The 12,936-nt window shown below is 29.8% G+C and overlaps 1 protein-coding gene across 5 annotated transcripts; it reads left to right on the top strand.

Moving 5' to 3' along the window:
• Window positions 1–1,898: 1,898 nt before the first annotated feature.
• LOC113522610 (zinc finger protein 91-like) lies at window positions 1,899–11,239 on the top strand. Of its 5 annotated transcripts, XM_031913829.2 has the most exons (6): window positions 1,918–2,061; window positions 2,286–2,467; window positions 3,428–3,615; window positions 8,045–8,236; window positions 8,437–8,683; window positions 9,278–11,239. In XM_031913829.2, exons 2-6 carry the CDS (start codon window positions 2,356–2,358, stop codon window positions 9,292–9,294), a joined length of 756 nt encoding a protein of 251 aa, XP_031769689.2. In that variant the 5' UTR covers window positions 1,918–2,061; window positions 2,286–2,355; the 3' UTR covers window positions 9,295–11,239. The 5 variants fall into 5 exon arrangements, 3 of the variants coding, with proteins under 3 accessions (XP_031769688.2, XP_031769687.2, XP_031769689.2); XR_004224204.2 differs by lacking the exons at window positions 8,045–8,236; window positions 9,278–11,239 and having other exon boundaries at window positions 1,900–2,061; window positions 3,428–8,004; window positions 8,437–8,577; XR_008253155.1 differs by lacking the exons at window positions 8,437–8,683; window positions 9,278–11,239 and having other exon boundaries at window positions 1,900–2,061; window positions 3,428–8,004; window positions 8,082–8,222.
• The last annotated feature ends 1,697 nt before the right edge of the window (window positions 11,240–12,936 follow it).

Below are 12,936 nucleotides of genomic sequence, written 5' to 3' on the forward strand. Positions count from 1 at the left end.
CGACTACGAATAGGCATTTAAATGAAATCATTCGGATCGATAGTTTCAAAGTTACGCTGTTATTTTGGTCCGCCGTCTCCGCCGCAGGTTTTCCCAATTTTCAGATTTTTTTCATAGTCACCTTGAAGCGGAAATTATATCACCGGTGTTAGTCTTCAACTGTCAGTTAGCTTCGTTCAATAGCCAAATTTGTGGCGAATACTCTGGAGCCTTGATTTAACTCTATTGCCTGTTCAATGCAAATAGTAATGAATTGACGTAAGTCACGCTCTATATTGCCTATTAGACTACCTATTATTTTTGAGTGCTGGAACTAGAAATATTTAGCTACTACTGCTTAGACAATTTCCACTGGCTTATCGTGATTATAATCCGCTGTTTCACAGTTTATCAAATACTGAAAGCGATTTGACAATTCAAGCTCAAAGCTCTCTGGATTTTCGATAAGGGCATGCGAAGGTCGGAACGTAAACTTCATCCGACGAAACCTTTCTAGTCTAATATTCAGGTTTAATATTAGTTTTTTGTTGCCCGGTGCTAAACTTCGTTTCATCGTCTTTTTTTGTCCAGTTTAGCCTGGAGAAATAATTTCATTTAATTGGTGTCGTTATGCACCACGTAGAAAGCACTTGTACTCGTAAGTATTAGATGACGTTTTTTTTATTTTACTTCTGTCTACATAAACATTGATGATTTGTTTAGTATCGGTAAAAATGTACGCGATATTACAAAATAAAAGTTAATTATAGTAATAACTACAGTACGTAACTTTAGTTGACTACTTATTTGACCTTGTAAAATAGATTATATAGGTACGCTTTGCTGATTTAATTATTAACTAATATTTTTTTACAGCCTCAGGTTGTGGAATAAACTTCGTACTGAGGTTTTTCCTAGAGACTACAGTATGGCGTTCTTTAAAAAGAGTAAGGTTTCAAGGTTTAAGGTTTTTTAAGGTTTCTTCAGGGTCGGCAATACGTACGTGTTGGAGTTTTATTACTGGCTGTTGACATTGAGGATTTTTAGAACATATATTGTATTTACATTTGTTCTGTATTAGTTTAAAAAAAAACGTGTTTTGTGTTTTTTCACTAAACCGAATATTTTATTTTACAAATACGTATATATTTTATTACTGCATTTTACTGCTTACATCAGCACGTGTAACCTCTAACGTTACAGGCATCCATAGTTTACAGTGACTATTTACCATCAGAGAGGCTATATGCTTGTTTGCCACCTTTGTGGTATAAAAAAATGTCAATTTTTAATTATCTATGCATTAATAAGAGTTCCAATGGAGTTTCTACCATCAAAATTCTTATTAATGAATTTGCACTACTCACTTGTCATAAAATTAAATTTTAAATTGAAGTATAACAGATTAAAGTAACTAAACTCATCGTACTTATTGTAAATACATAATGGGGGCTTAATGCGATGAAAAAGCTTTTACAGATAAATAGCATCTGGTCGTGGTTATGACAGGATTGGTGCAATCCACGTTGAAACGTTGGCAAGAAAGAAGCAGGTATATAGGTATTATTTACCTGTAAAAGCTTTTTCATCATGTTAAGTCCCGATTGTGTATTTAAAATATGTGTAAACAACGCGAAAGTTCAAAATTAACAGATTGTACTTTTTTTTATTGTTTGTTTTCGTAAATTTTGAAAATATTATAATATGAAATAACTAACTAGGTTTTTTATGACAGCTGTCGATATCGATATTTTTGATGACGGCATATATAGATAGTGATACAACACTTAATATTTCATGAATTTTTTATTGTGTTGTTATTTCGAAAAGGTAACTTGCATTTCATATTCCGGATTTCTTGGATATAAGGCCACTGCCAACTCTTGTAATGGTTCTTTATTAGACGGAATCTCCTTAATCTGTGGTTACGTGATTTGTGGTCTGTTTGTGATCTGTGGTGCTCTTCTCTTTGTATTTTCCTTTTGATACTTTTGAACCACATTCTTGTGGTTTTTAATTAAAATATTTATTTTTCCTATAATATGGAATAGTAACATATTAGAGATATAAACGTAGATTACAGTAAGTTGTCTAATATTAGTTTTCTTTAAGTAAATCTCCAAATAGGAAATTGAAAGTTAAACTTTCAAAATTTGTTTTGATATAAGGAATTATAGTAGTTTTAGTATTTTGGTTTGTTTTTCCTTAGTTATATACTCTTTGTTGGTAGACAGAAATAACAGAAAGGTTATTTCTGTCTTTTTAATTAATATTTTTAGTCGTTTATTTACTTTTTCTTGTTTCAGCCCTAGTTTAATCGTCATTCATCATTAGCAATAATATCTCCAATTTTTCATATTTTTGTTTTAAGCAATTATGTCAGATGAAATTGATATTGAAGAACATGATATACTGGATAATCCAGTAATTAAAAATATCTTTCCTGATCTGTCTGTATTAAAAAAAGAAATTCTGGATTATGATGAAGGTAATTTAAATTGTAAATTAAAACTACAAGAACCTTTCAAAGCTTAATATTTAGTGCATGTGGCGATATTGGGAATTTTAATTAAATAATAATTAATTTTTTTAATGGTTAATAATGTAACCCTGCCTGCGCTATCGGTATACACTCATGAGAGTTGATAAGTGAGGATGAAGCAGGTCAGTTAGCTCATCGTGACAAATTTAATAATAAAAACTACATTGGTTTCATTCAAGAACCTCCTTGGTTCAATGGCAAGCAATATGCATTCCAGCAGCGCTTCTCAATATAAAATAAAAAAAAATAGAATAAAAAATGACTGATTACTCTTTTGTCTAAGATACTATTAACATTGACTGAACTTGCTAACTGACTAATATTAACTAGTGTAGGTAACCAAAATCCTAGTCCTGGTCTTCCTTAATATTGATCCTGATCCCGGCATAGTTTAATACTGGTGGGTGCTAATACCAATTTCCTATATTAGTTTCACATGGCAAGAAGGTCAACCTAGGTTTATTGCTAGCAATGGGGTTGCTAATTCCCATTTATAACAATTCCTTCTCCCCCCATGTAGTGTATTGTATAAGCTGCTTTTTTTTTATACAATTTGAAATGGCAAATTGTCTGACAGCTTATCTGTTGTCTTTAGATATGAATAGTACCACAGATATCACAGAATATACTGTAATATTGACTGTATTCCTGATTTGTTGTTACTCTTGAGGATTATTAATTTTAGGTAGATTTAGGGATATGTTATAATATATAACTTCTCCACACACTTATGTAATATTAAAAACATTTTTGTAACAAAGCATTGGTTCTAAACAAATGTTATATTCTATATAAAATTATTATTAATTAAATATTTTCAACAATTAAATTTTATTCTGGGGCTTTGACTACACAGAATTTGGATTAAGAACTTGTTTCTAGTTTTTATAATAGTATCTATTTCAGTTCCAGATTTAGTCACAGACATAACTTTAGAAACAACTTCAGTAGATGTGAAGAAAACAAGTGATAATCCAAATGTCAATGAGTCAGAAAAAGTGACAAATAATCGATTGAACAATATTCAAATAAATACAAGACATGATTTTAAAATTGCTGAAGACCTCAAACAAGAACAAGATAATAAATTACCAGTAAGCAAAAAATTGAAACAGTTAGAAAAACATACTAACAAAGTATGTTCAGAATCCCATATGAGTAAAAATATGCTCAGTACTGTAAATTGTTCAATTAATTTTCAAAAGGAAAGTAAACCATTACAAAATCTTACATATTTTAAATCTAACCAGTCACATAGTAATAAAATTATATTGGGTTCCAAACCTAGTATAATCAATAAGCAGAAAGATCACTTAAAAAATTTTGGAAAAAATCTAACTAACGTCTGTGTATTAGTAACTGATTGTGCGTCTTCTTTGCACAATAGTGATAGATATTGTTCAGATTGTTTAACATTATTCAGTACATACATTGAACTAGAAGCTCATAAAAAAACTGACCATCATAATTTTTCTAAAATACAAAACAAAATTAAGAAAGAAGTGACTAAAAGTGTTAAAGATCATATTTGTTTAATTTGTAATATTTCTTTTTCCACAAAAAATACTTTGAATAGACATCAAACAGACTTTCATAATCTAAAAAATAATGTTACAATATCAAACTCTAGTACTGTAATATCACGAAAATATAGTAAACCTAATAATTACAGTTCTAGAATACCTTTGTCGGACATAAAGTATGGATGTTTTCACTGCAGTAAGTCTTTCCTTGACCAAAAATCTCTAATTGAACACCTTTATAATGTTCTTCAAATGAAGAATTCTAAAACACATAGTGAGGAAAAGCTGCAGGAGAACATTAGTAATGATATGGAAATATTAGAAAAACATACTGATGAAAATTATAAAGAACAGGACTCTGTAATTAATAATAATAAATGTACAAAAATAAAATTTGCAGTATCTAATAAAAAACAAGAAATGGATGTGAATTTAAGACAAAAATATGTAAAATATAAAAATAATGAAAAATTAAATAAAGTCAATATTTCAGTGAAAGTTAACAATCCACTAATCAGTAGTAAATTAGTAAGTCTGACTATACAAGACAAAAATGATGAAGTTTTAGTAAATAATAGTGACTGTAATAAAAAACTTGACACTTCATCAACAGATATCCATGATTGTAAGAAACGTAAATTACCAATACTAGGTAAAAAGTGCAAAGTTAACTGTAAAAAACCTAAATTAACACTACCAGATAAAAAGTGCAAAAAAGTGATTACTAAACATATACAAAAAACTTCATTGTCTTACAATATGCATCAAGTTAAAAAGGCGAGTGAAATTACTAATAGGACAAAACTATTTTATGAATGTAAGTTTTGCTCTCATTACTTCAATAAATTAAAATATTACAAATTGCACCTACAGAATAAACACAAGGTTAAAAACATACTGAAAACGGACAAAGTAGCATATAGTCCTAAATGTAAATACTGCCCTAAGATATCTAAAGAAATGATTTTATATAATGTTCATCTGCGAAAATATCACAAAGAAAAAATACATGTAGTTATTAAAGACATAGAAATAAACTCTAAAGTTGAAAAGAAATCTGAGAGAACCCAACAAAATTCTTCAATTATATCTAAGTGTACAACGGAAGAAAAATGTAGCAGTAGTAACAGTAACATATCAATATTAGAACTCCTGATTTTGAAATCTGTATTATACAAATGTAGTAAATGTGACATACATTTCTTATGTTTAGAAACAGCATTAAGTCATGTTGATCATATGGAAATTTCGATTAATTGGAAATGTACCATTTGTTTGAAAATATTTAAAAAAAGTGATGAAGCTCTTCATAAAAAACAACACCTGCATGTGAACACTTTTTCTGTATATAATACATCTGATATAGATGTTGCTTTAATCTTGTATAAATGTACAAAATGCACTATACATTATGATGAAAAACATTTCCGACGTCATTATTCGGATTGTGAATTAAAATCACCAAATGCGAGTTATTGTATTGTTTGCGATATTTTAATAGACAATAATATCATGAAGTCTCATGAGTATGATCACAAGCACAAAAATTATGATCTGAATAATTTCACTATTATTGAATGTGATCTTTTATGTGAGGAAGCGAATGGTGCTTTCAAAGAATATGAATCAAACAAGAAGATAAATATTAAACTATCAAAGAAAAGTCGAATAATGACACACATAACCGATAGAATGTTACTCGTAAAATCTTTCTGTAATACTTGTAAATGTTTTGTCAGTGATGTTGGATGGCTACGCGAAGTACACCTTCAATCACGCTGTCAACATCTAACAAAACGGATATGTATTTACTGTGGACTTCTTTTAACTAGTAAAACTTTAGCCACTCATAAAAATATGCATAGACGAAATCCAAAAATAACTTTACAGGATTTCAGATTTTATGAGCTTAATAGTAGAAAATTAATTAAACCTCCGATACCAGAATATCCTAAATGTGAAATTTGTGACATACATTTCATGTCTAAATTAGCCATTAAGAATCATTTGTGCAGTGAAAATGAATTTTTGACGTGTACCGTTTGTTCTATAAAATTATCAAAATCGATTTTTAAATTGCATATGGCTTTTCATAATTATTTATTAAATAATAAATCAAAATTTTTAAATCATAAATCAGCCAAATTACCAGTCTCGGAAAGAATTGATTCTAATACAAATTTACCGAATATAAATAATAATTTACCGCAACCATGTAAGTTGGAAAAATTTATAGCTTTGTACCGTTGCAAGAGGTGTTCTACAACTTTTATTATGTATGATAAAGTGATAGATCATTGTCATCTACATTATAATAATCGAGAACACGAGATTAAAACAGTGAGATGCAATGATTGCGAATTAAGTTTTGAAATAGGGTGTTACGAGAGCCATAAGATATTACATGATCGAAAAAATACTTCTTACAAACGTCCACTTGAGTTTGATATTTTTTATTTTCAATTTGACAATGATATTTGGACAAAACATATATTTGGACCTCTTTCGCAAAATCAAGTAAAAAAAATTCTTAGACAATCGATATACAGATTTGAGCACCGACTTATAATGAATATTGTTCAAGAGGGATCATCTGACATTACATTATATAAATGTAATAAATGCAGTTGTATCATAGAGCCTGAACTAATATTTAAACACATTCAGATTAATTGTTTAGATGTGCGAAAATATTGTTGTATTTTTTGTGGCTTGAGTTTTATTTCTCTTGTTTTTAAAAGAAATCATGAAAAAATTCATAGTCATCCGTCTATTATCTTAAAATCCTTTAGGGTAGTCTTGTTTAATCAAACTCAACACAGAACGTATAATTCTACGTTTAATGTATCATATCAGTATTATATTTTGTATCAGTGCAGAATTTGTAATATCACAATACAAAAATTTCAAAGAAGTAATCATAAATGCAATAAAAACGAATTAATGAGTTGTACTGAATGTGGATTATTATTTGACCAAAATGAATACGAATCACATATAACTAAACACAAGGATGTTGATAGTTTCATTTCAGAAAATATTAAAGTTATACTTTTTGGAGAGGTATCCGAAGATGTTAAAAAAAATTATAGCAAAAAATTACTATCATTTCGTGGTGCTGTTTATGATTACACTTTTTATAAGTGTTCAAGTTGTGATATCTGTTTGAGAAATATTAAATCTACGTTACTTCATATTTGTGCTCCTACTAATTATAAAATCAAGTGCTCCAAATGTGGATTGCACTTTCATTGTAATTGGTACAAAGCACATAATCAATCTCATATTGTTGATCCAGGTTTTGAAATAGAAAATATGAATATTATTTCATTTGATGCAAAAATTTCGGTATCGATTAACCCAAAAAATAATAACTTAAGTAATTCGGATTCTCCTTTAAAGCAGTTAACATTAAATTGCACAGAATCGACACGAGACACCATAGTACATATAGAAAAGTCAAATCAAATTGTAACTACTGGAAAGGAAACAGAGGAATTTGAAGCAAGAATAAATGATGTGGGAACACATTCATCGGTAAAATTTTTTAAATGTACCGAATGTGGCCTTAATTTTCTGGATGAACCTAGTATCAAAATCCACTTTAATCATTGTGGACCTAAAAGTAAATTATCGAAACAAAATTGTACTAAATGCAATTTATTGTTTACTCCAAATATTCTTTTTACACATTTGTTAACTCATCACGGACAAAAAAATAATGTTTTTAAATATGAAATAATAGAGGTAACTAAGACTATGAAATAGGCTATTTGACTGGTTTCTGGGAACTATCTTAGAATATTTAGTGGTGTTCATAGAGTCCCAATAAATAATAGAGTCCTTCAAAAAAATAGCAAATAAAAAAGTACAATTACAAATTGGCCGCCGAAACGCAATTTTGAGCAATATGGCAGCAGTGATATCACATGGAAGTAAACAACATCGAGTGTCATACACGTATGTATCAGTATTTATTTTTGTTAATTTTTACTGTTAGCCAAAACAGAAAATGTACAAATGGTGTGTTGTACCAGCGTGCACAAATACTACTATAAAGACACCGGAAAAGCTCTTTGTTAGTGTGCCGAAGAAGCCCAAAATACGCAAAAAGTGGTTGCAACTCGCTCGCAGAGATCCACAGGCTATAGTGAATGATTCAACTGTTTTCTTTTGTGAAGATCATTTTAATGTAAGTACGTAAAAGTATTTTTAATTACCTAAATATTCTTATTTGCGAGTATTTAAAGTTAATATTTGAATACTAAAATTATATTAATTACCAATCTGAAGTTAGAATTTAATGTTGTCATTAGAGTCATATGTTTTCAGTGACCTGTCATTAGAGAATAAGTGTATTTTTTTTTAAATTACTTTAATATTTTATTACAGATGGAGAAAGACATAGCAAACTACCTTCAGTACAAAATGGGATTCAGCCAGAAATTATTCTTGGTGGATGGAATTGTGCCTTCTAAATTTCACTGTCAACAAGATCGCAGGAAAAGAATGTGTGATACTAGTACTTCTCGACGCGCATTTGTGAAACGACAAAGAACCCAACTGGTTCAAAAATGCAAAGAGATACAGTCAACTGCAACTGTGCAAGATGTCATTATTGAAACCCCTATAACGACAGGTATGTGAACTTAGTAACTAAGGTAATGTAATAATTGCCATATAATATTTATAATCATATCTACCTTTCTATAACTATCTATGTATCACATCATGCTAAATCCCTATAAGGGTAGGTTGATCATAAGTTCATGTAATATGGGTTTTTGATGAAATAAAATACTTGTCCATGCCCCAAGTTTTATAATAAATTCAAATAATACAATGGTGCATTAACAAAATTTTGAATGTTTGACCTTCTAATGGTTAAACAGTCTATGTCTATGGTTCTAATATTGCAAGTGCGAAAAATTTAACTTTTATTAAAACTCCTATAATGCCTGATCTTGAACAATTAGTTTATCTTTATTGAGAGCATCATGTCAATTTGACAGCATTCTAATGAATATTATTCAATATGATCACCATATTTATCCTCACAACAGACTCATGATCATCATTAAGTACCAGTAATACCATTGCAGCTTAAGGAAGAGAATGATGAATATTGAGTTCTCATATTATGTTCTATTTAATCATAGGTTTTTTGAGATTGTTTAGCTTTTTTTTTATTATGTGTTTTATAAATAAATTCATAAGTGTTTTATTTTTTCAGAATCACTGCAAGCTTGAGTCAGCACTACATCCACAGAATACACTGTTACTGACAGAACCCACCATTGCTGCTGAAAAATCGGTCCAGATTAATTTTAATAAAAAAGTTAATTTTAGAAGCATTGCATTGCAGATGAAGATTTTGACAAAAGATGTTTCTGTTTCTTTTTTCAAATAATCTACCACATCTACACACTTCTCCATAAAAGATTAATTCAAATTGTTTTCATGTAAAGCCTAAATTATTACTAATATGAAATAGAGAATCATCTTTATAGATGAAGAAAAATCAATATATGATATCTTTGTATATAGAGTCTTCAAGACAACAAGATTCATCATCATTCACAGTTGCTTCTTTCTCAAAGATTTTTGATTCTAGTACAAATACTGCCAGCACAAATACTGATATAAATAATTTGAATTGTTTGCAGCATGATTTGAACCTTATTGCTAAAAAGCTTATGATGCGTATTGGAATCTCAAAAATGTTATTTTATATATAACAATAATGTAACAAGTATTGTAAAAAATACTAGTATTATATTAAATAGTTGAAAAGATTGCACTTTGCAACAAGACACCAAGAACATCAATGACAGATATGTTGTTTACTTCAATGTTACGTCATCATACGTTCAACTAATCCAGATCGTTTTTGATTATATGGTACCAACTAACAATATAATAGGTATGTTTAGGGGCTTTACGTACATACATACGGCTTTTTAGACCGTACCTTTTTTTACTCTAGTCTATGCGGATATTATTAAATAAAATATAATTTTTTACATTGCCAAATAGCCTATTTTATAAACGATAATTTTTATTGTTATTAAATTGAGTTCGATTCTATTGAATTTCAAAAGAAACGCACATAGTATAGATATAGTAGCATAAGATAATGAGATATGGTAGTGCCCTTATTTTTCAGTAAAATGCTTTTCAGGGATTTGTTTATTTAAGTTGATAAATTGTTATCTAATTAATTAGAAAAGGATTGAAATGTAAAATGAAATGAAGATTCTATTTTTTATAAATTCTGTATGTAGATACCTAAATAGGGGTCAGCACAGGGAAAATTATTAGTTGTTTATGTAATATTATTATATATTATATTATTATTGTAGAAATATTATTATTTATTACCCGGTAGTGTAATGGCTGCACATCACAGATTAGTATGAGTATCTGCAAACTGCCACTATTTAGTAGGAGTGGCGTTGACTGACGATGTCGCCGAGATTTTTATTAGAGACAATTGCGATTCGATGAAAGGTAATAAAAAGCATATTTTTTTGTACAGCAATATATATTATCCACTACCGACATCGCATCGATTTCATCGCGTTATCATTGTGATTTCGTCCTTTCATTGCTATTACGCTCTAGTGCTGCTGACTTTCAAATCGCCGCGATGTCACTCGGTCGACGTCTGCCTACGTTGAAAAAACGCTTTTGTACTTTATTACACAAAATACCTAACATATTACGTACTAATTTAGTAGTTCCATGTTGTTTGTGGTAGTGTAAATCACTAGTAGCAGATCATCCCTTTATATGTGGTACAGTCTACAAATGCTTAGTTTAAAAATTTTATTTTCACAGAGTAATTGCTACTTTAGTTACAAGTCACAAGATGACATAATTAGAGTTTCTTAAGTATAAATAGAATTTTTTTCTTTCCTGTCCGTAACATCATTGACACGGTAGTTCCAATATAACGCAGAACTATCATAGTGCTAGTGCAAAGTTTAGGTATTTCACTGCTCATTGGTTATTGCGAATTAGCATCTGAGTGTACCGCTATGCGCTGCGAATTAATTGTGATCAAACCGTGTATTCATGAGGTATTAATCCAACAATCAATCTACAACGTTGGTAGTATTTAATCTAGATTCTAGGTAAATATTAAAGTTGTGTCTACTGACACATTACTTTCTTATAATTTTATATAATTGTTATTTTTGTTTTAAAGGATTATAAGGTACTTTGTAAATAGTAAAATATTAAAGTTTCATTATTTTATTATTATAAGTTTGTATTTTTTTATTCAATTTATTTAACATTCCATTTCTTTTACATCAGAGTAGGTAATTGTATGTAGTGTACATTATACAAATGTTTCCGTTTTAATTAATCCGTTTACAGTCGTAACCGACCGCAGTTCTGTACTAACTAACGTTAGTACATAACTGCGTTATGGAATTCTGAATTTTTGAAAGTATTCGCAGATGTGTAGCTAAGTTTAACTCTTACTAAACACTGATTACGTTAGGTGTTAAACATTAGTATTAATTATAACTATTAATATGGGTTACAATAGCAAAATTATGAAACGACGTAAAGAGCATCGTTTCAATACTCCAAAACAGAATAGTTGAGGTAAAAAAAATCTTTAGAACCTCTACAATTACCTACATAGAGATGTAGGCTCCCTCTGTGTCCTCTACAGCTTATTCCATGGGAAGTGCTCAGGAAAAGTTCATTCCCTTATTCTACCTTCTTTCTAATATTGCATTTCGAGGATGGGCTAACAACTGGACCCATACACGGTAGACTGCTTGCATTCACGTACAAATAAGTTTGCTTATTCGTATGTCAATTGTACTGTAACAATGTGGAATGGCATTTCCCGTGACATCTTTCCTTCGTCATATAATTTTGGATTCTTCAAACGTAGTGTAAAAAAGCACTTAGTGAGCCGGTATAGTGCGGCTAATCATTGAAAGTGGTGGGAAAGGGATAGTTATTAATGCGAAATATCAGACCCATTGCTAGCAATATACCCTATCAGGTCCAGGTGTATTCATCACAATAGGCTAACTGACCTGGCCTTTCATCCTCACCTATCATCTATCACTGGTGCCCCGTCAGCGTATACCTTTAACGCAGGCGGGGTTACCGTTGCATTATCATCCATTGTAAAAAAAAAAAAAACATTGAAACTGGGACGTCCTCTTTTCAAAAAGAAGTTCTCAATTTTGTTATATATTTTTTTAATGTTTGTTACTTCGTAACTCTGTCAATTCTAAACCGGTTTGATTTTTTTTATCTGAAAGGATATATTTACAGATTTTGTCCATGGAAATTTTATTAAAATCGGTTTAGTATTTTAGTTTTGAAATCAAATTAACAAATTCGTCCTTTTATCAGGACAATTGACGTAGTTTTTTTTTGTAGAACACAATTTATAATTGTTGGTTTGTCGTATTCATTCATGGACCATATTGTCTCTATTTTCGCTTAAGATGGTGTAGTCACATGTCGAGCTATAAAACTAAGAACAAGGAATTACAAATCTTTGCTATAAAATTAAAAGATAAAACTGGATTGAGTATGTTACTCAATCTACCAAACAGACTAATAGGTAGCACATATGAGATAAGAGGACAAATTTTCCGTCATCAGCGCATCTGAATAACTTAATGAGTATTAACTAACGGTATAGACCGTATTATTACATATTATAGTTACATATAGATGTATCTATAATATGTTAAAGATTATCTCCTAGCTCTTAACTATTAAGGAGTTGTGCCTTCCATCATCAGCTCAGCAACATGAGAGGATGACTATCAAATACAAATATGCGAATAAGTTTAGAAAAAAATAAATAGGTACCTATAAAATTTGAGGGTTGTCGTCAATTTTCCTGAG

This window comes from Galleria mellonella, unplaced genomic scaffold, assembly GCF_026898425.1.
Source record: "Galleria mellonella isolate WM207_F2 unplaced genomic scaffold, CSIRO_AGI_GalMel_v1 utg38, whole genome shotgun sequence".
NCBI classification, from domain to species: domain Eukaryota; kingdom Metazoa; phylum Arthropoda; class Insecta; order Lepidoptera; family Pyralidae; genus Galleria; species Galleria mellonella.